Here is a 27,424-nt window from a genome sequence, read left to right on the forward strand (position 1 = left end):
AGAGAGAGGCACAAGACACTGAGACAAGGGAAGACAGGACTATTTATACACAGAGCGTGATTAGGGAAGTGCTGAGGGAACCAGCACAAGTGCGGACAATGGAGGAGGAGTTGGAACAGGTGGTGACCAGGGCGTGATGGTTCTGCAGTGATGTTACCTGCTTGTTTTCTGACTTCCTGGTTTTTATAAATCCTAAATTTGCAGTGATTTTTCTGCACACCTCATTTACCATTGTAGTCTGATTGAGCAGAGAAGAGATGGTATTATTGTGGAGTAGAAACTAAAAGAATTGTAAGCAAGGCACAAGAGACAGCTATCTAATAAAATAAAACAAAACTGGAAATGACCCAAAAGATAACTAATAAGCATAAACGCGAGAAACTAACACCTAATGTAGCGACTACAGGAAAACAAACAAAATGTCGCTGAGAGTTCGAGGTTGGGTTTTGTTGACTTTGTCTGACACGCTGCCAAAAAAATACACACAAAAAATAACACAAAAATGATTTATTCAATGAAATTCAACTCATAATAATGTGCGCAAAATATATTCAAAATAATCACAGCAACCAAAATGAAATAGTGGTGAACAAAAAAATATGGACACACCCAGGAGTCTATATAACTCCACCCTTTTGACCTGGTACCTTCTTACCAGCCTGAGAACAAAGAACATAACAGAAAGTCATCCAATCCTCCCATTAATCACTCCATCTGTCAAATCTACCAAATTACCACTGTCAGATGCTTTGGTGAATAGAGACTTCCTTTACATTCGTCTGTTTGTTTCGTTGTACAATTTCTGCTCAACTTTCATGTAAATTTTGTGCTTGAGTCGAGCTTCGTGTCTGATTTGTGTCTCTCCAAACCTCCAGACTCACACTTTGTCAGTCATATTTGCGTCTCTGAGCTCTCTCCTCTCCATCTCCTCTCCTCTCCTCCTGTGCTGCATCGCTTTGCCTCGTGGCCGCCCGCCACTGATGATGCTGAAGCTGATGTCATCACCGCCTCCCAGCATCCCTGGCACAGCTGCACCGCCATTTTCCCTGCTTTCAGACTGCCTGACGGACAGACTGACGGCCGGCCGTCGGAGCATCCCGCACCCATCCTCCTGTTTATCCGTGCGGCACCCCGCTCCTCCCTCCACACCACTCCAAGTCTCCCACTCTTTTCTAACTGACGCACCGCTGCTGAAGCTGAGGCACGGCGGATTATCCATGTATGGGTGCGTGAGGGGAAATGATGCTGTAGGCTAACCAAAGGATAGAGCGAAGGACCAAAATACGAGCTGCAGAGGAGAATCGGAGGAGGCACCAGAGGATCCTGCCGCTGTTTTGAATGGGAAGGGGGATCCACCATTTGCGGCTGTCGAGTCTGAGTTGCTGAGGTAAGACACGGCGTGTTTTTTCAGGGCAATAATGGGTGTCACGCCTCGGTGAGGACAGGGTATTTTTGCGTGTTGGTCATTTCGAGGCTTTTGTGCGCTTAAGAGACGCTGCGTCAGGGTGTTTGGGGTATGATTCTGTGTTTAAAAAAACAGTCAAAAAACACAAATCTGCCATCTTACTGAGTGAATTGGACGAGCAAAGGCGTTGATAAAGGCTGGGACTGTCATGTAAGCTGTAATAATGTGTGCTGACCTCCTTTCTGACGCAGTCTGGGATGAATTGGTGTCTGAGCTGTGTATGTTTACGCGGCCTGTCGTCGAGGTGCGGCAGGCACAGCAAGATGGAGGAGACATTATTTACATGGCTTAGGAAATATCCAGGAAATGTCATCGGTTAAAATTCTTCTCATCCTCAAATTTATAACGTATCAATAATGGCTTATTGTTTGGATGTTAAGCAAGATTTCCCCCCTTGTTGATCGACGGGGGCTTGGATGTGACGGTGGATGTGCGGTGTGCTGTCTGGAAGCAATGATACGTTTATGAATTATTGTAAATTAGCTCATTAACTAAGAAAAAAAATTGTAGGGGTTAGGAAGAAAAAAAAAGGAATATCGAGCTTATTTTGGAAGGCGCAGTGAGAAGCGCCTCATATTTCAGGGTTGTGCATTATTTTCATTGATTTGAAGCAGTCAGGCCTTCATCCATGGCGGTGTTGCTGGCAGGGAATAAGCAGCCATTTTACTGTAGAATTGCAGAGACGCTGATGATCATCCTGCCAAATGTTGGTCCAGCCATTTAGTCAGTAGGAACTGGGTGTTTCTGCCTGAAGACAAACTGACTGTGATTCAGGGCCTAAAAATGGAAAATGGTGTCATGTGTATGTCTCAGCTGTTTGTGGCTAAGAAAGCTGCATCACCATTATTAAAAAAACAAAATGACAAAAAAACAAGTCAGAAATATTAAAAGATAATGTTTAATTCCTGGATTAAATTCTATAATATGGAGTCTTAATGATTTATGGTGTCACATGTGCTGTCACTGCTAATGAACTCCTCTGTCATTGTCTACCTGTGCAGGTGCCAGGTGCGCACTGGCCACGGGGATCTCCAGCTCTTCTGCTCACTCACACGTAGACCTGCAACATGGCGGGGGCTTCCGTGAAGGTAGCGGTGAGGGTCCGACCCTTCAACTCCAGAGAGATCGGGAAGGAGAGCAAGTGCATCATTCAGATGTCTGGGAACACCACGAGTGAGTATACGAGAGTTCAGCTGGTAGCGCCGAGACTTCTCAGTGAAGATTTAGTCAGACTGACTTTAATGTTTGAGAGTTTAATTATGCCTTTTAACTGAGAGAGGTGCTTAAAATGTAGTTATTGTGCAAACTTATAAAGTCGATTTACACATTTCAAGGTTAAAAATAATCCTTATTTATCTTACACTAGGTTGTCAGTTTATCTGCTTTCTGAAACTACACATTTTAGCTCATTTGCCTTAAAACCAGCCTGTTAGGTCTGAGCCATCATAACCCTAACTCTATGAATATATAATTTGTTTGTCTGTGTGTGTTCTCCCCAGTCTTGGCAATCAAGTAAAAAAAACCAAACAAACCCAAAACAGTTCTTCTAACTGACAGCCATCCAAAACTATTCACATTTGTTCCAGAAGAGTCATTTTTCTTTTCTCCAAAATACAGAATTAGGGTTGGGTGCACGCTTGACTCATCACCAATGATAATGTAGATCTCGGAGGGTTAAGTCCACCCTCCCTTTTAACCCAGCTTTCTTCTGATTGGCTGCCCCTCGCAAATAAAAGGTTGGAACAGCAAGTGGATAAAGTATCTTTGCTCACAGCCTGTGATGACCAAATCCAGACTATCCCCTTTCAATGACATCATACAGAACCAAGAGTAAAAAAAACTCTCAGCTCTGGTGCTCTTTATTTGAAACTGTATCCACACGAGCATCCAGCCATGTAAGAGAATATGTATGACCAAAAAAATAGGTAAAAGCATTAAAGACCCACTTTACTGAGGATCTAACACTGAATATGTTAACCCAGTGGCACTGCTTTAATTGAAGTTTACCTCTATTACTTAATTATTCATTTCGTCATTGACATTTTGATTAATTAACTTTATAGTTCTCTTTAAAAAAAAATAAAATCAAAGCCCTCAGGTGTAGGTGTAGAAATGCAGCATGAGGTGGAAACTTAAACCTGTGGTTCACTTAGACTGAAAAGCACCAGAGAAGCACTGTGATGTGCATTTAATCTTTAAAGAAGAACGCCAACTTAGCTTTTCATTGTGGAACAATAAGTGTGTGTTTTAAGAAAGGTAAGTGGCCTTTTTTGTGGAAAAAAAGACAAATTATTATTAATTGCAGAATATTTACATGTGTTTTGTCTAAAAGATCAGTCGACTGAAAGCTCTATACTATATAACCACCAACTTTAAGTCAAGTTGTGTACTTTTTCAGGACAAAATGCAAACAGAATACTTGGAAAAATGCTGCAATCTCTAAAACAAAAATCCCTTAATGTAAGAGATTAAAAGAAGCATTCAGCATTTCTGACTAGTTTGTATGAGGTGTTTATGGAGCATTTTTGTTCTGTTTGTGCTTCAGAATAACAGGCTTTATGTAAATGTAGGCATAATTAATAACAAGAAGAATATTGAATATTCATTTTTAATTGGCCAGTAGGATAAGGCTGTTCTTAGCTTCTTAAATTTACAGTAAACTGATTATATAGCGCTCTATTTTTAAAACAGACAGAGCATATGACACGTGTTTATGTGAATAATTACAGCAATTCGATTCAGTGATTACGAGGTTGCGTCTGAGGTGCTTCACTGAAAGTCTGAGTTGTGTTTAAAGTGATCCTCTGATGCTGTTTTGGTCTCATTTCTGTGACCCACTTTGAAGCATTTTTAGTGTTTCACCTCGTCTCGCGGGCCGCATTGTCCTGCGGCGGTATAACAGCGGGCAGGGAGGCATGCAGCATTTTGGCAGCTCGAGACGGAAACAAAAGCTTCAGTCAGGCCTGAAACCCGTCAGTGTGTGTAGGATGTAGCGACAGCCGCGGCTCTCTTCTCTCATCATACGAGCTGCATGGACCAACAAGGGCCCGTTGTTCTGGTCGAGTCCAGACCCGAGGTCAGCTGATGTAAGGGTGCAGGAGAGAGCAGGCGCATGTCAGCCTGCTGTGCCTGTTTTTAATGACCTCATTAAAAGCCAGAAGATTCAGGCTTGCATTACTTCAGCTCGGTAACTTCACATGTATCGAGTGCTAAGAGCCTTCGCTCCTCTTAACAGGACTGCTTCACTGACGCTGCTGCTTTATTGAACTCGTCCACAAGGGGTGATACGGTTTATTTAATTTGCGGCCAGAAGAGCAGCTGCTCCTCCTCAGAAAAGGGAGCTGTGGTGTATAATTGCAAAAGCTGTTATTGAGCAGAACTGTAAATCCTATCTGATCCAGAATGTTCTCATTTTTTGTGTTTTTTGGTAAATATAATTCAAAGTGATAGAAAAAAATATGCTTACTGGACACTTTACTAGTACCAAGTTGTTGTCAGAACTGCCTTAATGGCCTGTGGCATATATTCAGCAAACTGCTGGAAACATTTCTCAGGAATTTTGGTGCCTGTTGACACGGGCCAAGGAAATATCCCCCACAACTTTATATCTCCAGCAACCTGAGTCAGGTGTATCCATGCTTTCATGTTGTTTATGTCAAATTCTGACCCTACCATCAGAATGCGGATATCGAGACTCATCAGACCAGGAAACGTTTTTCCAACCTTCAATGGTAACAATTGTCCCATTTTGGCGCACTCAGTTTTCTGTTAAGCTGACAGAAATGGAAACCAGTGCAGTCTTCTGCTTTTGCAGCCCATCTGCTTCAAGGTTCCCCATCTAACCTTCCATTCAGAAATACTCTTCTGCATACCTTGGTTGTTACAAGCTTTTATTTGAGTTACTGTTGCCTTCCTATCAGCTCGAAGCAGTCTGGCCATTTCCCTCTTTGACCCTTGCCATTCACTGAATATTTTCTATGTTCTGGGCCATTCTTTGTAAACTTGGGGACGATTGTGCGGGAAAATCCCTGGAGATCAGCAGTTTCTGAAATACTCGCACCAGCCTGTCTACCAACAACAATGCCACATTCAAAGTCACCTAAATAACCTTTCTTCCCAATTTTGATACTCAATTTGAACTGCAGCAGGTCATCTTGTCTACAGACATAATTGAGTTGCTGCCATGTGACTGAGTGATTAGATATTTGCATTAATGAACAGCTAAACACGTGTTTCTAATAAAATGGCCAGTGAGTATGCATGTTAATGTAAAATGAAGGTTTTAAACAAAACCTTTGTTTATAATAAGAACTGGATTGTAATTATCCGTGAAATATGCATAAAAAAGACCAGTAAATAATACAAATGATAAGGCAGGAGTTGAACTAACTGTGGGGGAAACACACACACACACACACACACACACACACACACACACACACACACACACACACACACACACACACACACACACACACAAACATTAGATGGATCATTATTGGACACACTGCTCTGGGTGGAAACAATCATAAAAATAAATAAAAGAAGAAAATCAAAGCAAACCCACGAGCATTTAAACACAGCATGCATACAGAGTGTGGGTACGCGACAAAATTAACCGGTCACAAAGACTGTGTGATAAAATACTGATATAGATTCATAGCAGATATGAAATTTTTCACAGTTTCCTTCTGGCTTACTGTATGTAAACTAAAAAAGTCAGATAAGGAAGACAGAATGAAGAACATTCAGCTTTTGATGCTTCTAACTGATCTGTTTTGATCTTTTTAGCAATCTTGAATCCAAAACAGCCGAAAGAAAACAAGAGCTTCAACTTTGACTTTTCCTACTGGTCACACACCACGGTGAGTCTTACAGCTTTCATCAAAGGAAATACATCTGCATTAGAATATAGAAGGCTCTGCTCTTAAACAAGTCCCCAGTGACTAATCCCTCTAACTTTTCTTTTCTTTTTTTTTTTGCCTGCAGCACACTGTTTGATATTTAATGTGTGTTAGAATAATGAATATTCATGCTATTAAAAAATGCTAATTTTCAACCCCCCCCCCCCTCTTCGTTATCACTCCGCTATCTCCATGTCTGCAGCCTGAGGACGTCAACTATGCCTCCCAGATGCAGGTGTACAGAGACATCGGAGAGGAGATGCTGCTCCACGCCTTTGAAGGCTACAATGTGTGTATATTTGCATACGGGCAGACGGGTGCAGGCAAAAGCTACACCATGATGGGCCGACAGGAAAAAGACCAGCAGGGAATCATTCCTCTGGTAAAGCAGGAAGCAGTTTTAAATACAGTTTAATGAAAGACAATTTTGTGCCGATTTGACTCCAACACAGAAGTTTGAAGTCCTTAAGTTGTAAAGTGACAGTGGCATTTTGTTTTCTAGCTGTGCGAGGACCTTTTCACCAAGATCAATGACAGCAATAATGACAACAGCATGTCCTACTCAGTGGAGGTGAGTCATGCTAAACTCTGATATGCCTTTTGGCAGGCTTTCCTGTTTGCATTTAAAGAAATTTTTTTCAGGTAGTTTGGCTGAAACATGTGAAACAGAAGCAGGTTATATTGGAATTGTGTTGTTTTATCAGATAGTCAGAAGCTAATTCATTCATTTTTAATCTTATATTGTTCCTGTAGCAGCAAGTCACTTATTATAACGAATTAATTAGTCATTAAACATCTTTTATGACTGCCTTCTCTTCTCCCTGCAGGTGAGTTACATGGAGATCTACTGTGAGCGTGTGCGTGACCTGCTGAATCCCAAAAACAAAGGAAACCTGCGTGTCAGAGAGCACCCGCTGATGGGACCTTATGTTGAAGATCTATCAAAGCTAGCCGTCACCTCCTACAATGACATCCAGGACCTGATGGATTCTGGAAACAAGGCCAGGTAAAAAATTTAAGATCAGTTGTTTAGATTTGATAATTGTTATTTTTAAAAACCCATGAGCATGTATTTTTGTTTTTTTCAGGACTGTGGCTGCTACCAACATGAACGAGACAAGCAGCCGCTCCCACGCCGTCTTCAACATTATCTTCACTCAGAAGAAACACGACATGGAGACGGACAACACGTCAGAGAAGGTCCGGTGCAAATCACCCACAAACGAAGATTTTATTTTTCCATTCTTCTGACTACAAACAAATCAATAAGGAGAGTTGAGGCAGAAATGATTTTATGACGTTTTATGGCCTGTTTTATGGCGTATGCGGTGCTGCTATCTGTTGAACGTGTTTCTGTATTGACTGGTAAACCACACTTTACTGCCAGCTCTCCTTTTCAGCTCCGGGTGGATTGTGTTTGCTGCGGTGGATATTTAGTCCTTTTCAGAGAGGGTGAATTATTTTGAAAAAAAAAAAAATTATTGTCTTCTTAGGTCAGCAAGATCAGTTTGGTTGACTTGGCTGGCAGCGAGAGAGCAGACTCAACTGGAGCTAAAGGAACAAGGCTGAAGGTGAGATGATGTTGCTGTTTCAGTGCTATGCAATGGCAAGCAAGTCTTTTCTTGAAGAAGTTGTTCATTTTCATCTAATTTCTCTAAATATTTGTAAAATTTGACAAAATAAGTATTTAATATTCCCTTTCAGGGGGTTTAATGGTTTTACAAATGATTTTGAGTATTTCATTACAGATTGTAAGGTTAAAATGTATTTTATAATCTTCTAAAACAAAGGGCACACCAAGAAAAACACAATAAGTAACACACCACAAATGTAAACATTGTAGAAGAAAATGATCATGGAAAAGTAAAAAATGAATAAATACACAAGGATAAAGAAGCAAAGTAAAAAACTGATTGAAAAGCTCATTGCCTATATTTTAAAACAGACTCCACAGTTTTCTACAACAAAATAAGAAACATAATTTAAAGTTGAACTCATAAATATGCACTGATTGGTACCTAATTACATCTTTCAACAAACTGATCCATTTTCATAAACGTAGAATTAATAATACATAGCAGCGGGTGCTGATTTTGGACACGGCCACGTTGCTTACTCTGAACTCTCTACTCAGATTAGCTGTGGTTCTTTGAGCCCCGTTCTCCATGTGTCCGTAATGGCTTCAGCTTCATTCTTCCCTGACTCAGATGTCCCATCCTGAGCCTCTCCATCCTGCAACAATTTGCCAACTTCAATTGGAGTCTTCTATATACTCATCTCTCAACCTTATCTAGCTAGCTCATGTTATAGCAGCATTTATATAAAAAAATAGTATAAACAATATGTGTCACTATAGACCCAGGCCTGTTGTCATTGTTTAGTGCAGCATTTTACATTGATTTCATTTGGGGGTCAAATTTACTCCGCCATTGGTTCAAGGTATAAATGATTGAACGCCCCAATCAATTTCATCTTCTTTTGAGTTACATGACTTTTAAAATGCCAAATGAGTAAAAAAGACTCCTTTGGTGGTTTTAGTGCTAATTTGAAGTAATATATCTAAAATGTACTCATGATTAGATGGAAAAATACATGAAATGGCTGATTTCTATATTTTGTGTGTGTGTTTGCAGGAAGGAGCAAATATCAACAAATCCTTGACCACTCTGGGAAAAGTGATTTCTGCTCTGGCTGAACTGGTATGAACTTTTACACTTTGCTAAAAATCTTACTTTAAAATCCTATTTTGTGTGTTTCAATTACAAATGCTGGTGTTTCTTCTTCTCTTTTTAGGACTCTGCACCAAACAAGGTTAGTATACAGCGGCACGCAGGGTATATGGAGCATCTTTTTTTAGGGTAAACTTCAAATATTATTGTGATTCCTTTGTTGATAGAACAAGAAAAAGAAGAAGGTGGAGAGTTTCATTCCCTACAGAGACTCGGTGCTCACATGGCTGCTGAGGGAGAACTTAGGTATGCAAATGCAACCAGAAAAAAAGAGGTTTCAGCATAAGAAAAAGATTTTCTGTGTTAGTTAATGAAATATATTTGTGTATCTGTTTTAGGAGGAAACTCTCGCACAGCCATGGTGGCTGCCCTTAGCCCTGCTGATATTAACTATGATGAAACCCTAAGTACCCTTCGGTAAGGAAAATATATTAAAGCTCTGTTTTTGGGATCATTAAATTTGACATTTTTCACTATAAATGCATTTTAAAGCTAAAGTCACACTGTCATACTGCAGGGTCAAGCAAATAAATAGAAGTGCTGATTAGATTAGATTTTAAACTCTGCATACATCTGCAGAAAAGTGGAGTTCATGTCGCTCTGTCGGGTAAAACCATTAATGGACACTTCACAAACGTATTTTTCTGTTCAACCAGCTGTGAGACACCATCCTCACTTATATTTCATATTATCTGCTCACTGTTATTCGGTACAGAGAGGCTGAGGAATGATAACTTATCGACCACCTTTTAGGTACGCCGATCGTGCCAAACAGATCCGCTGTAACGCCGTGATCAACGAGGACCCCAACAACCGGCTGGTGCGCGAGCTGAAAGAGGAGGTGGCTCGTCTCAAAGACCTGTTGTACGCACAGGGCCTGGGCGACATCATCGAGAGTGAGTGTCACAGCAGCTCACGCACACGTGGCACACACGTGCACAGGAAGCTGGTAGTTAAAAGCTTTTGTGCAGGTTATGTTTTTTCTCTCAGTACATTGAAGACAGAGGATTAACTTGGGATGTGAGCGCCACTCTCACACAGTCTCTTCTCTCCTCTGTCCTATCAGCGTATCGCTGCACTGGTCCTGTCATCACTGGTTTGAAATGTGTGTATAACTGTAGCAAGCCTGCGCTTTGCAGCTAAAAAGAAATGAATCCCGAGCCGACTTTCCTCCTCCACCACACCAGAGACCAAACTAACAATCCTGAGAGAGTGTACATGGAGTCAGACGATGCACAATTGATTAAAAAAATAAAACGAACTTTACAGAACAACTAAAATTATCTTTGTAGTTAAATCTTGTTAAAGCTGTAATCCATTGGCTAAGAGAAAAAAATGGCCTCCTTTCTTTTTTCCATGGTGTTACATGTTTCTTTTACTCCCCAAACCTCGAAATACTTTTAGCCACAAAAGTATGTGACCCCACAGTGATGCTTTGTTTAAGAGATGCCGATAGGAGAACAGCGGAAACTGTCAGATTCAGGGTTGTCTTGAATCTTGCTGTTATTTAACAAGATTAGTGACCATGGAAGAAAGGACTGACTGAGAGGATGCCATTTTAGATTGTGTTTTGCAGTCTGGTCCTCTGTGTGTGGAGCTGCTGCATTCGATGCTCTGAGTCAGGTGCTTAGAGGCCTGCACCGCCGGGATCTTTGCTACAAACGCTGTGCTAAACAGCTTAAAAACATCAGTTCTTCTTTCACGAAAATAAAAATCAACACTCTATATTTGGTCCTCATGCATTGTAGTGATGTATCTATTATTTTTTTGAGTACACTTTGTCCTAACCATGCTTGCTTGCGAGCTTGTTGTGTGTGTTTGTGTGCAGTTCAGTGTCAGAAAAGAAAATCCCTCTGGTATTTAGCATTCAGTCTCTGACATTGTATGCCGTGTCAGTTTGAGTTGCTCTCTTTTTTTCTCCTTCTGCGATGGCTTTGGAAAGCAAATACGTCTGCTTCTTTGATCCATTATTTGAGCTTTCTCTTCTTTTTTTGTTACCCTCCCTGTTGTTCCCTTATTTTATTTTTTTTCCTTTTAAATCCGTATCCCTGCGTGGTCCTCTCAATCCTTGATGTCTTTCCTTGAATACCTTGCGTCTGCTCCTACCTTCCTTCCTTCCTTCCTTCCTTGCTTTCTTCCATGCAACGCCTCTCTTTCTGGCAGACCTGTGCGATTACAAGAACTTTGTGAATAATCGCCAGGCTGTCAATCAAAGGGGTGATCTCTCCACAGTGACCCATGCCATGACGGGAATGAGCCCCTCACCCTCGCTCTCAGCCCTATCCAGTCGAGCCGGCTCCATCAGCAACCTCCACGATCGCATCTTTAGCCCGGCCAGTGAGGAAGCCATTGAAAGGCTCAAGGTAGGAAAAAATAGGGGATGACGATGCATAGATAGAAAAAGTTCACCGGAGCAAAAGTGGATCTGGGTTGTGTGAGTGGGAATGAAGGGAGGAGAGGGGCTTAGGCATTTGGTGGGAAGACTCCTTGATGAATACGAGAATGAGCAGAGGTAATACTTCCATTTTGAGAGCAGGCTGTTTCTCCATCACCAACAGGAAACCGAGAAAATCATCGCAGAGCTCAATGAGACATGGGAAGAGAAGCTGCGCCGTACTGAGGCCATCCGTATGGAGAGGTTTGTCCAAGCTCTTTATGCTGTTTGATATCCACGAATGCAAAACCACCTGAAATTATCATTAAATTTAACATTTGCGTATCTGCCTGGCTTTTCAAGGCAGTGCACCTACAAGTAAAAAATCAATTGTCCATTTTTGATTGGACTTATTTCAAGGACATGTTACGGCAGTGCGTATGAGTGTGGCAAATTACACATTTTCCTAATGAGCAAAAAATCTCTGTTTTGATGCCAGGAGGCAGCACAGATTGTTGTGTCGGGAATGCATCTCGTGTAAATATCTACCAAATCAAATTGCCTAAATTTCTTTTTTATTATACATTGTGGAATTTTCAATAGAAGTTCACAATGTTTTTGGTCATATGACAAAAGCAAAACTAATTATTACACCATGAGATTGAGATCTCTGAAAGCTTTTAGTGAAATTTCCCGTTCATATCCCTCTGAGGATGAATTTCTCTCACTGGCAAGTGATCCAAACGTCCTTCCTCACAACTGAAAAATAGTTCCAACATTAAGGCTGTATTGACATCGTTCCTGAAGGAGGTGCTTATACAAGTCAAATGTGTTTGTATAGCATTATCAAGCATAATTCAGATTGTTTTACAGAGGACTACAGACATGACATGATGTGCTTTTACCCAAAGTTTTGCAAATCATGGAACTCATCGATTACAAAAAACAAAGAAGCACATGAAAAGTGTGAGATTTTATACAGTTTGTATAAGGAACACAAAACATTATGCATTGCATGGATAGACTGTCAGTTTAATGAAATAAAAAGAAATAGCATTATTGTAAATTTCCATCTGAGTTCATGGATTGACTCCAACTCTGATTAACTCTGTAGAGAGGCACTGTTGGCTGAGATGGGCGTTGCCATGAGAGAAGATGGAGGCACAGTCGGCGTCTTCTCCCCCAAAAAGGTACAGGTCCTCAGTCTGTGCCACGCACTTGCCAAACAACTTCTCAACCTCTTGAACGATCAGACCAAACTCACACAAACACTGAAACATATTTCTCTTTCAGACGCCTCATCTGGTGAACCTCAACGAGGACCCACTGATGTCCGAGTGTCTGCTCTATTACATCAAAGACGGCATAACCAAGTAAAGAGTTCTATAAGTTCAATTTGACATGAAATCCATCCGGATACTGTGCAGTTTTTAGTAATTTCGATATATGTTTTTAATCTTCCTTCAGGGTTGGCCGTGAAAATGCCAAAACTCGCCAAGACATTGTTCTTAGTGGCCATTTTATCAAGGATGAACACTGCACCTTCAGCAGCACCACTGGCCCTCAGGGAGAAGGTAAAGTCTCTCCCTGTAGACAAATCTGCTAAAAAGATCCGTCTTTCTAGTCACACGTACATTTAACGCTTTTCTGCAACAGGATGCGTCATTCTCGAGCCGTGTGAGGGAGCAGAGACTTATGTCAATGGCAAGAGAGTGACCTCACCTATTGTCCTGAGGTCTGGTAAGTATTAGATTGTCTTTGATTTTCTAATAAATTTGGCAAGTCCTGAAATATGTGTCTATTTAAGCAGCGGTGTAATTTTTAATGCTTGAGTCAAATGTTTCAACATTCATGCTTCCTGCTGCATCTTTAAGGAAATCGCATCATCATGGGCAAGAGCCACGTGTTCCGCTTCAACGACCCCGAGCAGGCTCGTCTGGAGCGGGAGAGGACGCCGTGCGCCGAGACACCCGTGGAGCCCGTCGACTGGGCCTTTGCTCAGCGAGAGCTGCTGGAGAAACAAGGCATCGACATGAAGCAGGAGATGGAGCAGAGGTGGGTGTGGTCGCATGACTTGTTTTAATGGTATGAATATATGTCTTGGGAAAGTTCCTTGGTGTTGATGAAAATGAAATGTTGCAGGCTTCAGGAGCTTGAGGATCAGTACCGCAAAGAACGAGAGGAAGCCAGCAACCTGCTGGAACAACAGCGGCTGGTGGGTGCTCGCATGATCGCCATCGATCATAAAAAGTACTAATCAGTTCTAGGTGTTATGTAAATCCGCACCTCCTCTTGATCTGTACTGCATGTTTTCTTCCAGGACTATGAGAGTAAACTGGAGGCCCTTCGGAAACAGGTGGACTCTCGGTACCTGGAGTCACCTGAGGAAGAGGAGGAGCCTGAAGAGGAAGGTGATACTATCACTTTAATTTTTTTTCTTTTAGTTTTGGCATCAGACTTTCATTTTATTCACATCAAGTTCTCGTGTACCCTCCAGTGCCGTGGACGAAGCGCGAGACCGAGCTGGCGCTGTGGGCTTTCAGAAAGTGGCGTTTCTATCAGTTCACGTCCCTCAGGGATCTGCTCTGGGGCAACGCCATCTTCCTCAAAGAGGCCAATGCAATCAGTGTGGAGCTGAAGAAGAAGGTTAGATTGTTGTAAGATATATGCTTTGGCAGTGCAATGATATTTTTTGTGCTATGTTTCATTGCACATTGTGTTAATTTTGTTGTAAACAAACAAAATGCAGGTCGTTGCTCTATGAGGTCTGAAAAACTCGAATTTTTCATTATTTCCCTGACTTTAAATATGTGTCTTGTACTCATTGACATTGACATTACTTTGCATGTTGTTATTATTAGTTATTTATTTTTAACTAATAAAAAAGGCACATGAAGGATTTAGGTCTTTGACAGATGTCATATGTGCAGTTAAAGTATTTAGAACAAATACTACAATTTCTCAGCTGTTCAATTTTCTCATTTTCGTTTTGGATTACTCAAATAACTGTGAGCTGCTGTTCTAGTCTAAATTATGATGCAATCTCGTGTTTTCTTCACAGGTGCAGTTCCAGTTTGTCCTCTTGACAGACACTCTCTATTCTCCGCTGCCCCCTGACCTGCTGCCTCCCAGTGAGGCTAAAGAGAGAGAGAGGCGACCGTTCCCTCGGACGATAGTGGCCGTCGAAGTGCAAGATCAAAAGAACGGAGCCACACATTACTGGACTCTGGAAAAACTGAGGTACTCAGAGGTTTTGAGAGTCTGGCTTGAAGCTCGTTTCACGGTCACAATTTAATGGTCATCCCTGTAGAAAACAGTGCAGTTCTTTTAATTCAAAGCACTGGTCAAAGTAGCTGACAGTTGATACACATGTCTGCATATCAGCAGATACTGACCTGTTGTTTTCTCCTGGCCCTTGTAGACAGAGGCTGGACCTGATGAGAGAAATGTATGATCGTGCTGCGGAGCTGCCCAGCAGCGCCGTGGAGGACTGTGACCACGCCCTGACAGGAGGCGACCCCTTCTACGACCGCTTCCCCTGGTTCCGTCTGGTCGGCAGGTCAGTAACATTCACAGATTTAAGTTCTTTTACTGCACAGTGAGGACGCCCACAAACCCATCATCACTTTCCCTCCTCCTCAGGGCTTTTGTGTATCTGAGTAACCTGCTGTATCCGGTCCCTCTGGTACATCGTGTGGCCATTGTAAGCGAGAAAGGAGAGGTGAAAGGCTTCCTTAGAGTGGCAGTGCAGGCCATCTCAGGTACAAATAAAAATTAGCTGTCAGATGCTGCACACGTCCTCTTGTGTTGTTTTGTGTTTCTGGAAATGCTTGTTAACTATACTGTTTGTGCTTTTGTGTCTCTATTTAGCTGATGAGGAGGCGCCTGATTACGGCTCTGGCGTGAGGCAGTCAGGCACCGCCAAGATCTCCTTTGAAGACAAACAGTTTGAGAAGGTACGTCTGGGCTGGTGTTGTGCAGCTGAGTCCTTCTTGTCAGATTAAAGTGGAAATTTGGAGCCTGAAAAAAGAAATTCTAGTGTTCTGCTTGTAAAAAGAGGCAAAAGCTGATGATTTTATGTTCTGTTTAGTTTCAGACTGAGTCGTGTCCCGCAAGTCTGTCGCACTCCAACACCTCACAGGAAGAGCTGCGAATTGTGGAGGGAGAAGGACAAAATGCTGAGACTGGAATCTCTGCAGATGAAGTTAACAACAACACCTGTGAAGGTGAGGGGAGGGCGACGACAGGGACATGGTGGTCTTACTAGAAATACCTCATGAACAGAAATATATTTCCTAGCTGGCACATCTAATGTCAAAATGTCAATGCGTTTCTGAGTCTCAGCTTCTTCTGTGCCACGCAGCCACACTGGATGCTCCTCTAAGCCCAGTAAAGAGTTTAGGTCTGGGTCTGGATCTTCCTCTGGACCTGTCTCCAGAGAAAGCGCTGTCCCACCTCAAGATCGGCAGCACTTTCACCTTCAGAGTTACCGTCTTACAGGCCTCGAGCATCTCTGCAGAGTACGCCGACATCTTCTGCCAGTTCAAGTAAGTTAAAGCAAAGTTCCTGGAGTAACATCGTCTACCTGATGTGAATTTCATTTAACAGTTCTCGCTGAATGCCTCTCCTAGTTCTCTCTTTTGTCTTTATGCAATTAGATACAAAGATTTTACTAATTTTACCTTACAGGTCACATGAATTAATGGTTAAACTCTAATCAAACTTAATGTATTTTCTAATTTACGGATTAAAGTCTTTGTCATTTGAGAAGCTGACAGTGAAATAATCTGTGCTGTTGTTAGCCAGATGCTTTGGGTGATATAATGTGTAGGAAAAACAAAAAGGCAGGTCAGCTGATGAAATGACTTCACTGTTTTCAGCTTCATCCACCGTCATGACGAAGCTTTCTCCACTGAGCCGCTGAAAAATACCGGCAGAGGGCCGCCACTGGGCTTCTACCATGTCCAAAATGTAAGCAGCATTAAACGCTTATATTAACAAAGACAACTGATTACCTACTGTTCACTTCCTCTTGTTATTTGACATATTATGTTAGCAGTCCATTTCTACAAACAGCTTTCTCAAGGGTTCATTCGAGTATTTTTCTCTCTGCCTCCGATAGATCACAGTGGAGGTGACCAAGTCCTTCACGGAGTACATCAAGACTCAGCCCATCGTCTTTGAGGTGTTTGGACACTATCAGAAACAGCCGTTCCCTCCACTCTGCAAAGATTTAATCAGGTCAGGAAGAAATCTGACCGGGTGACTTGAGATAATTTGATGGAAAAAAAGTTTTTCTCACAGTTTCATGTTGGGGTTTTTTCAGCCCACTGAGACCTTCCAGGAGGCAGTTCCCTCGGGTAATGCCGTTATCCAAACCAGGTTAGCAATGACATTTCAGCCACCACAATCTAACTTCTATACATTAATCTAATGATCAAAAAAAGGGGAAATTAATAAATGAATGAATGAATGAGTGCTCTGCAGGCTCCTCTGATTCTGCCTGTTTCCATTTTAATGAGATAATTATTTAATGCAATCATCTATCGATGATTACCGTGTGTGCTTGATTTAATATTCTTAGCAACAAATGAATGAATCTGCATCCTCTTCATTCATCCAGTGCCTGCCACCAAGCTCAACACTCTGACTCGCTCCACTGCGGGACCCTGTCACGCCAAATACGATCTCATGGTCTTCTTTGAGATCTGCGAGCTGGAAGCTAACGGAGAGTGAGTCCTGTCTGTTCCTGTTGCTGCTTAAATATGCAAAAGGGAAAGCATACACATGCATCTCACTTGTTATAATGTTATAATACGTGTCTAAAAATGGATTATCCCTCTGCCTCCAGTTATATCCCGGCTGTTGTTGACCACAGAGGTGGGATGCCCTGCCATGGGACGTTCCTTTTACATCAGGTCTGACCATGTTTACCTCTGCTGTCACACTGCTAAGTTCTTCATTTTAACCACTGAGAAACTAAATCCGCTCCTCATCTTCTTGCGACTCCACAGGGCATTCAGAGGAGGATCAGAGTCACAATTGCTCACGAAACAGGAAATGATATTGAGTGGAAAGAAGTGAAGGAGCTCGTTATTGGTGAGTACGATATACGTGGCCACGTTTGTCAGATTTTTGCAGGAAGAGCTCAAAAATCAAAAAAATGACCAGTCTAATTGTCACTTGTTTGCCCGCAGGTCGTATTCGAAACACGCCCGAGGCTGATGAGACCATCATAGACCCCAACATCCTTTCCCTCAACATCCTGACCTCTGGATACGTCTGGCCAAAACATGATGACAAGTAGGAATTTGTTTTTCCAGTCTTCCTTCAAAGCATTTTTCTCTTTGTTTGCTGAGTTGAAACTGTTGAAAGCTGGAGAGAAAGGTTCATAACTCACCTTATTTCTCTTTGTTAATCGCAGTGTCTCTCTGGGAGTTGATCACAGGTACCATGTTTTTCCATCTTTGTTTCTTAAAAACAACATGCAACAATGTCCATTTGTTCCTTAAGCTTTTCATGCAATGAAAGGCTAGATGCTGTTTTTCCTCTCTGTAGAACTTTCTACCGATTCGAGGCCGCATGGGACAGCTCCATGCACAACTCTCTGCTTCTGAACAGAGTCACACCCTATGGGGAGAAGATCTACATCACCCTCTCTACTTATCTAGAGGTGGGAGAGTGTTCGTGCATTGTTCTGCAAAATTGTAATTTTTTTTTTACTTTACTTTATTAATGTTTTCTATATTTGGGCTAGATGGAGAACTGTACTCAGCCGACAGTTATCACCAAAGACTTCTGCATGGTGTTTTACTCCCGTGACACAAAGCTGCCGGCATCCCGCTCCATCAGAAACCTCTTCAGCACCGGCTGCCTCCGGCCCTCTGAGAGGTACTGGATTAAGGATTTTAACTAGGGCTGTCAAACATAAGGATGGGGGGGCCAAAAATGGTCTGACCAAGACTCCAATCCAGCCCACTGTACAGCTTTAAAAAAAAAAAAAGGATATTTTCTGTGACTTAATGAAAACTTTCTATTTAGAAAGTTGGGAGGCTGTGATTACACATTTATCATGTAGTTTCACTGGTTTGGCACCATTTCAGATCAAAGTTCTAGGTTGATGCATGCTTCAGAGTTTAAGATTTAAGTTTACGACAACCTGCTCTGCTTTCTCTCCTCAGTAACCGTGTCACTGGAGTCTATGAAATCACTCTCTGCCACGTGGCTGACAACGGAAGTCCAGGTGCAGAATAAAATATAAATCAATAATAAATGAAAATGGCAAAAACGTTTGTTTGTCCTTTGTCGTTCTAAATGCTTCTGTTCCCCTTCGTCAGGCATGCAGCGTCGTCGCAGGCGCGTGCTGGACACCTCGGTGGCTTACGTGAGAGGCGAGGAGAACCTGGCTGGATGGAGGCCCCGCAGTGACAGCCTCATCCTCGACCACCAGTGGGAGCTGGAGAAACTTAGCTTACTGCAGGAGGTCAGTGGAATTATTGGAATTATATTATAGTTTATTTTTACAGTGCTTACATCATAATAGTCTCTTATATCTTAGGTTTTTCTTTGGACATTGGATGCTTTTGCACTCTTTATCAGTCCAGTCCTGGTACCTCATCATTGTGACTGGAGTGGGGTTTTTTTGTTTCGTTTTTTAAGACTCTTAACCCGGAACTATGAATCATTCAAGCATAAAAAGCAACTAACCCAAGTGATAAACCGGTGTTTACATATATTAGACAACTTAGGAAAGAAATAATTATAATATTTGTGTCTTTAGGCATTTTGTTACTAGCAGCCAGTAACAGAAGCACTTCATTTGTTCCCATCTCTTTAGTTGATAGCAAGAAAAATCCCAAAGATAACATGGTTTCACAGGTATGAAGTTGTATTTTGCACCAATAAGATTAATTCCAGGGGGCCACAGTAAAACTTGGGGTTGTGTGCAGTGTGCCCGTAAAACATTTTGAGGAAACTGGACATGTGGAGGCCAGAAAAAAAAGAAATGTCAGGCATAAAAACTATCTACAGCAAATGAACAGTGAAAGTCAGAAAGTCATGCCCTTATGAAATACGAAAAAAACCAGCAAAACCATTCTTAATGAAGGGAAATCTGGTAACAGATCTCGTAGAGCGATGAATCCAGATTAGACATTTGTGGTTCAAGTTGTCGTCAAAATGTGTGCAGGAGATCAGGAGAGAGGGACAACACTGAGTGTCTACAGCCATCTGTAAAACACAGTGGAGGCTCTGTCATTGTTTGGTGCTGAATCTCATCCAGTGGTGTTGGAGATCTTGTTAAAACTGATGGAATTATGAACTCAGAGAAGCACCATCAGATTTTCATCCACCATGCAATACCATCTGATTGGCAACAGTTTCATCATTCAGCACAGGATAGATCCCAGACCTCAGTGTTATTGAAGGGGATCATCTTGACAATAGAGCAAGAGCCAGCCAACATCCAAAGAAGAGCTTTGAATATCCTTCAAGAAGCCTGGAGAACTATTCCCGAAGATTAGTGAAACGACTGCCTACTTGACATGTGCTAAATAAACTCCTGTTGGACTTTGTCTTTCAAGTGAAATTCCCTTACATTCTTCTAAAGGTGGAAAAGACCAGGCACTATTTGCTGCTGAGGGAGAAGCTGGAGGCGACTCTGCATGCGGGACAGGATGCACTCTACAAAAATGGCGACATCATCGACTTTGCAAAGAGTCCCGTCCTCAGCCACAGCCCCAGCAGCAGCCCCGCCCCCGACAGCCCCAACCAGAGGCAGAGGGAGCTGGCTGCTAAGGTGACTGCTGCTCCCCTCATCTCTATTTCACACCTCAGTTTATTAGAGATTTATTTTCTTTCTATTTTTACACACAGCTTCATTCAGCTTCATGCTTTTAAATTGTTTTTTATATTTTTCACTTTCCAGTGTCTGCGTCTGCTGATGCACACCTTCAACAGGGAGTACAGCCAGGTGAGCAGCAGTGCCAGTGAGAGCAAGGTGAGCCCCAGCCTAGGCCCTCTATAACCCAGTCCTTTAGTCCTTCTGAACCTAATGTTTACAGCCTTCACTAAATATTTAAGCCCCGCAGTCCTTCTTTCCAGTCACTCCCTCTGCTACATCTGTTCTCATTCTTTCATGTTTTTTAAACACTTCACGCTTCCTTGTTGCAAAGAATTTCATACTTTTCACCTCTCCTCTGTCTCTATAACCAGATGTAATGTTTAACCTGGCTTAAACATTACTCAGAGATAGTTGCTGGATAAAACATGCCTAATATGACAACCATTTCTTTCAGTACTGACTCAGGTCTACTGATTACTCTTTTACACCATGCATCCCCTCCTACTTTCCTCACCCCTCACTGTCCCTTCTTCTTAGACACTGTGAGGCTTCCACTTACTTAATAACTCTCCTGCATGTCCTCTTTAACATCAGCGAGGGGCTCTTAGACATACCGAGGATTTGTACCACAGTGCTGCTTCTGTAGTACATTGCTAGAAGATGACAAACTGATCAAGCTGTTCTCTGAATGCATGTCTGTGTCGTTTGTGCTTAATTGTTTGCTGGATTGTTTTGTCTTTGTTTGTCTCTCTTCTTGTCTTGCGTGTCCTTGCTGTTGCTCTGGTTTCTGTGTGTGCGTGCTTGCACATGTGTGCGTTTTAGCTTTCTGAGATGTCTGCGTCTCTGATGAGGGAGTCATCCTCTTCTACACTGAGCACGCTCACCCCGTCCTCGACCTGCCCCTCACTGGTGGAGGGACATTATGACATCAGGTGAGGAAAAAATGTCATTTTGAATACATCTTACTCGCTTTTTGGTGCTTTGTTCAGTGAGCAGTAAGTCTCATGTGGGGCCAGGTAGTATCAGTAAAAGCAAAATGCTGTTGTATTTTCTATAATGTGCAGAATTTGTTTTTTTAGAAACATTTATGTCCTCAGTTTTTTCAGTGTAGGCTCTTAGATTACGAATGGCAGGTGATGAAAACACCACAGAAGACTTTTTTTCTGTTTTTTCAACAGTCACAACATTTAGCACAACTATGCAAAATAATTACTGCACTGTAATAATTAGAATTCAGAAGAAGGTACGTACACACACTGGCCACTTTGCTAGGTACACCTGTTCGACTGCTCTTTAGGTTAAGTTTTTTTCAGGGAGGGGAAATTTTTTGAAGTTCAGCTTTGTAATTCATTCTCAACTGTCAGAAAAGTGCACGAAAGCTGCCCTGTAGATTTTCATAGGAAGTAACCTGCTTACAGAGATACACCTTGTTGTTTTGTTACACATTGCAAATGTGTTTTAAATCAGAACTAAGAAAAGTGGCTTGAAATGTTTTCTTTTGTGTCTTGACCGTTGCTCCCTTTTTGATGCAGTGTGAACATGTTTGCGTTGTCTAGACACACTGATCCCAGTTCTGGAGCATCCACACCGGACCTAGATCCGTACAGCCCCGTGGACAGAAAGAAAGTCCTCAGAGGATGCACCTTTGTTCCCGACATACAGGAGATTCGTGTCAGGTCAGATCACACTTGATACGTTTAATGCACCACCAGCTGCAATCACATGTTAGGAGATCCTCTGGATTATTTTCCTTAGTATTCAAATCGTAGGCCAGTTATTCATTTTGTATTTCTTTCAACATGCGCAGCCCTATTGTGTCAAAGAAGGGCTATTTGCACTTCCTGGAGCCTCACACCAGCGGCTGGGTGAGGCGTTTCGTGGTGGTGCGCCGGCCCTATGTGTACCTGTACCGCAGCGAGAGGGACAGCGTCGAGAGAGCCATCATCAACCTGTCCTCTGCAAAGGTGGAATACAGTGAAGACAAACAGACGTTACTGCGGGTATGCTTCACTTCAGTCGTGAAACTCACTGCAGAAAAGACATATGACCATTTAACCGATAAATCTGAATGAGGTTTAGTAATCCCGGAGTATTTCCTGTCTTCAGACTCCCAACACGTTTGCTGTGTGCACCGAGCATCGTGGGATTCTGCTGCAGGCAGCCAATGACAAAGAGATGCATGACTGGCTGTATGCTTTTAACCCTCTGTTAGCAGGCACCATCAGGTGAGTGGTGGAGAATCTGTGAAGCATACAAATAGTTTACTATGAGTGAAAAGAGACCCAGAGTTTATATTTTGTCCACCTCCAAACACCCACACAAAGTTTTGACATTTTAATTATTCTGTTTTTTTCAGGAAATGGTCACTTATCCCCTAAAAATGAAACCTATTATTATAATTGCTTATTAGATGGTATTTTCCCCTTTATTTATCTTTCCTGCCTAACATATTCTTACTCTCCTTCTGTCAGGTCAAAGCTCTCCAGAAGAAAGTCGGTCCAGTCGTACCCATCGGCTCAGCGGATGTGAGAGTTGAAGGGGCCTGGCGAAAAACAGCGAACAAAACAATACAATCTAAAAGCTCAGCTCAACATCCTGCTTAATCGAGCATAGACCATATAGCAAACTTACACATAGAACCATTTAAATATCCCTCTATGTGATGACCGCCCCTGTCACTCACTCGCTCATCCACAAAGCCGACAAAAGCATTTTTTGCCGTCACCACCACACTAACCCTGCATGGTGTGCTCCCTTCCGACCTTTAGAAGAATTCCTAAGAAAATCTAACCACCCAAAACCCGTTACATAACTTACCTCTGCTGGGCGCTGGGACTAGTTCAGATTAGTTTTCATGTTTCCTGTAGATGTGTCATCTGTGAGGCTGCCAGTTTCCAGCAAAGACATAAGTCTCAGCTGTGAAACAGACATTGAACATCAACCATTAACGGCATCAAGTGAGGGGAGGGGTAAAAACATCTTATTGGATGTTTTCTCTGTGTAGGTGTGTTAAGTGCAGCGATGATAGCTCCATATCCATCCTCCATACATATAATGTACATAATAATGTACATTGGCTTGGTGCTCTGCAGCATAGAGTATTTGTTTCACTGAAGAGGTTTCAGATAGCAGAGATTCATCATTGCTGTTGCTCATCATTTTAACCTTGAAGTAGCATGAGGGGGGATCCAAGCTGTTGTTTCTGTGTCTTTTTTTTAAGATCTGGTTCTATGAAAACACGAGATCGTTTGCTAGATTAGGACGGCCCGTTCAGGAGAGATAATACGTGTCCTCGCCTTGTTATTGATATGTGCTTCGTCCTTCCTTTATTATTATTTATATTGTTTTTTCTACATAACCCCTTGCAGGTATAACCCTGAAGGAAAATGTTTAATGTTGCTGTTGAAGCTGCACTGTATTTTATTGTGACAGGACCACTGACAGTTTTGTTGCATGGCACTTTATTGAGTTAATGTCTCGTACCATTTACTCTGTTATTTTAACCAAAGCGTTCTTTTGCTTTTTGTAATCGTTTCACTTACTGTGCATTTGTGTGCAAAGATAGTTATTTTATTTTATTTTATTTTAGTGGGATTTTAAATGAATAGTTTGACACTTTGGGAAAATACTTTTCCTGCTGAGACTCAGATGAGAAGACAAAAAGCGCACTTATGATCCTGAAGCCAGCAGATTTTTTTAGCCTAGCTTGGCAAAAAGGTAGGAAACAGAAAGCTTGGCTGTGGCCGTTAACAAAAAGGGAAAATAGCACGTCTGAAGCGAACTAAATAGGACTCGTTTAATGGGTGACTAAATCTTGCATAAAGAGCTGCAAGCATCATGGAGTAAAACGCAAATTAGTGAGCTTTAGAAGTGCTAGTAGGTGATTTTGTTGCTTGAGTTAATCAATTTTCACACAATAAATCCACATTTCTGGCAAAAAAGGTGAATTTCCCAAAAGGTTACACTATTCTTTTAACCAATGAGTCGCACCAGATTTGATCTAATTGGGAGGACAACTGTACTGTGTGTGGTTGTCATTTTTATTTTTATGGATCAGCAGAGTTGCTCCGTTCGATAAGCTGACTTGTGAAGACTCCTCTTGTAGCTCAATAGAAAGGACAAAGTTATAATCGACCGTGGACCTTCAGTCTTTTTAGGGCGGTTGCTTCAAGTGGACGAGAGCGTTGTCCTAGCACCAGATAGTGCCTCCCTTTCTTCACCTCTCTTTTCTTTCTCTCCTTGATCCTTGTCTTTAGCATTAATGCTAAATAAAGTTACTCACATGCATTCATGATTAGCTTTTATGTAAAGTTATAGTAAATGCTATTAATCTTTGTTTTTTAAGTTTTCATTATGTATATCAATGTTTTGGAGAGTGAATATTATCAATGATCCTCTATAGCATATAGTTATTGCCTGTAACAGACTGTAAATGTTTCCTTTGACAGCAGTCTCCCTGCCAGCTTTTGTACCGTAGCTGCTCGGTATTTGACAGCCTGACGCTTGTGTCGGACATCGGTAAAGCATGACTGACTTGATGTTGTCATGACAAGGAATGGTTTGTAGGTCTTTAAAAAAAATCTATCGATAATGTTGCTTTGAAATCTAAAACATCTTTATCTTGTTATGCAAGAGTGACAACATTGGGTCAAATTTACCGAGTAGGCATATAATGCATTCAACACAGGCCTGGTCAGCCAGCCGGTCTGCCTGTCTCATTTCCATTTAAATGCTAATGATCAGTTTTCTACACTCTGTAAGCAGAATTTAGGACTTTGTGTGCCACAGGCCAGCCAACTTGTTGAGCAACACAGCCTAAATCATGTACAAGTTTGTAGAAAATCTGACTAGTTAAATTTTGCATTTTATTGCAGTTTTATTTTGCTTTTTTTTGCCACTTTGGGTTTTTTTTAAATGTTACTTTGTCTGTAAACAAAGAGTTAATTGAGTTTATTTATTGTTGAATGTGTTGGGTAGAACATGTTGTCTGCTGGTACAGAAGACAAATGGAAAGTTTTATTTGTAAAATATCAAAGCATAAATTATGTTCTTGAAAATTAATGCACTTACGCACAAAGCATCTTTATTTAATATGATTTTTGTATTAAGCATTTAGAAAATCTAGAGGACTTAAAAAAAAAAAAAAATATATATATACGTCAAGGTAGTCGATACACAAACACTGGCACATAACTTTCAAGGCTTCCAACCCTAACAGTTGAAGAGTGTCAGAAACACTTTGTGAGGTAGTTTTAGTGTGCCTGCCAGTGATTGTTGAACGGCACATCAGTCGATCGTTTTGTTTTTCTTTTCCTTTGGCTGTTTTAGCTGTCACAACTCTGGATCAAAGCATGCAGGTCCACTTATCTTCCGCTTTCCCCTCTCTCCTGCCTTACCGCTTGCTAATGACAACAGCTTTCCACTCCTGAAAGTGCTGCTTGTAAAGTATGTCATCCATGATCCCCGTAATGATTTACTGGAAACCTTCCTCTTGGCTCGTGTCTTGTATATAAATGGAGATTTCTGTGTTTGGGTCTCATTACACAGATGATATTAACTCTCTTTTACTCTGTATACCATGATGAATAAGAATAATTGACCTGCTGCTTGGTTAAGTGTCACTGCAGAGTACAGAGTGCGGATCAGGAAGCAGTTTCGGACCTCTCGGCTCAGTGTGAGTAAGACGGTCATCCTGGACTGGGTACGTGACCCCAAGTCTGTGCTCTTGCTTGGAGTTGCTTGACAGAAGCAGAAACAGGTCGCAGCCTGTGATAAAGTCTTAAACTCAGTGCTCACGTTTATCTTTTGAGTGTTCTGGAGTTCTTTCTCATGTCTGTGGACACATAACAAAAGTTGTCAAAAAAAGAATCAAGCAAATAAATAAATGTGTTGAAAAACGTGTCGGCATTTGAATCTTGTGTGTTTGATTGTTACCGTGCACAGTTTAAATCAATAGTTGAGTGTGGAGTTCCCCTGGGATCTATTCTTGGTCCCCTGATGATCTGGTTACAGTGTACTGTAGGAGATCATAACTACAGTGGTAACACTTCACTGTCATCTATCTAATACTAAGTCGTGTGGATACATAAGAGATGTTTTCCTCAAAGCTTTTATTTTCCAGTTCCATTTATTTGACATTATTATCAGTTCTTGGTCTCATACTAAATACATTTATACAAGGAATAGGTAACTGATTTTAAACTTTGATATACCGTAATTTGCAGAAGTCTTGAGCCACCCCTAATTGCTTTTGATTTTGCTTCAGTAGCCAGACTTTCATATCATTTTTAGTCATCCAGTCCTTGTGGCATTTTGTAAGCCACTTAACACTGACTGAGAAATCATTTAAGCATAGAAAGGGTGGAGGGATGAGCCATTCTTGTGTCTACACATAACATAAATAAGTTATAAAGAAGCAGTTTTGAATATTTAGGCACTTTGTTACTAACAGCCTGTCACAAAAAGACACAGTTTGCTCCCATTTATTTAGTTGAATCTCTGAAAAATGTAAAGCACTGTTTGACAGGCATAAAATAGCAATTTTGCAATTACAAGGTGATTTCCAAGGAGCTGCTAGCAGAAAACTCAGCATGGTGTGCTGTGTGTCCTTACAAATTTATGGAAAACAGAAACAAACCAATTTAGTAGGTTATTTAATTTCAGTTTGTTGATTGCTTATCTCCAGCTAATCATACTTTTCTGACTGCCATGTGTCATAATGCTGTATATAACTGTACTTGCTCTGTCCAGTTTTGGCAGGTTGAACGTCTAAAGAGCTAGAAACATGTCCAATAAAACATGACCCCAGTGAGAGACTGTTTTTGCTGACAGTGCAACCTGATAAATGAATAACATTATCATAAAGCTTTTCTATGTTCTTTTACATAATAGTTTGTACTTTTGCTCAGGGTGAGCACATCTGCATGCCTTTGTGCAGCCCTCCATTATTGATCATGTGCTTACCATGTGCAGCAGGGCCAGTCAGGCTAATCCCCTAATAATGGAGGCAGGAAATCTGGGCTACACACAAAGGCCCTCGACTGGTTTAGCTGTATGTCACCAACACCAACCAGTATGTTAATAAAGGTACTGTAGGTACTCACATGTTGT

The 27,424-nt window shown here is 41.5% G+C and overlaps 1 protein-coding gene across 6 annotated transcripts; it reads left to right on the forward strand.

The window, feature by feature from the left end:
• The first annotated feature begins 1,026 nt into the window (after nt 1-1,026).
• On the forward strand, nt 1,027-26,215 carry kif1ab (kinesin family member 1Ab). 6 transcript variants are annotated; one of them, XM_004542666.4, is made up of 49 exons: nt 1,027-1,387; nt 2,467-2,638; nt 6,257-6,330; nt 6,572-6,751; nt 6,872-6,940; nt 7,197-7,375; nt 7,458-7,569; nt 7,863-7,940; nt 9,003-9,068; nt 9,163-9,180; nt 9,266-9,344; nt 9,437-9,515; nt 9,852-9,994; nt 10,165-10,203; nt 11,331-11,461; nt 11,657-11,736; nt 12,587-12,662; nt 12,766-12,845; nt 12,940-13,046; nt 13,129-13,212; nt 13,347-13,527; nt 13,615-13,687; nt 13,793-13,883; nt 13,970-14,118; nt 14,534-14,712; nt 14,894-15,031; nt 15,115-15,233; nt 15,343-15,428; nt 15,563-15,698; nt 15,836-16,019; nt 16,353-16,443; nt 16,595-16,713; nt 16,799-16,854; nt 17,096-17,204; nt 17,324-17,390; nt 17,487-17,571; nt 17,670-17,775; nt 17,897-17,920; nt 18,031-18,145; nt 18,230-18,363; nt 18,654-18,715; nt 18,810-18,955; nt 20,081-20,269; nt 20,399-20,470; nt 21,137-21,246; nt 21,847-21,990; nt 22,122-22,314; nt 22,421-22,539; nt 22,786-26,215. In XM_004542666.4, exons 2-49 carry the CDS (start codon nt 2,533-2,535, stop codon nt 22,841-22,843), a joined length of 5,115 nt encoding a protein of 1,704 aa, XP_004542723.1. In that variant the 5' UTR covers nt 1,027-1,387; nt 2,467-2,532; the 3' UTR covers nt 22,844-26,215. The 6 variants fall into 6 exon arrangements, with proteins under 6 accessions (XP_004542723.1, XP_004542720.1, XP_004542722.1 ...); XM_004542663.4 differs by lacking the exon at nt 10,165-10,203 and having other exon boundaries at nt 1,028-1,387; nt 11,262-11,461; XM_004542665.4 differs by lacking the exon at nt 10,165-10,203 and having other exon boundaries at nt 1,028-1,387; nt 11,262-11,461; nt 20,399-20,443.
• The last annotated feature ends 1,209 nt before the right edge of the window (nt 26,216-27,424 follow it).

This window comes from Maylandia zebra, linkage group LG18, assembly GCF_041146795.1.
Source record: "Maylandia zebra isolate NMK-2024a linkage group LG18, Mzebra_GT3a, whole genome shotgun sequence".
Classification (NCBI taxonomy): Eukaryota; Metazoa; Chordata; class Actinopteri; order Cichliformes; family Cichlidae; genus Maylandia; species Maylandia zebra.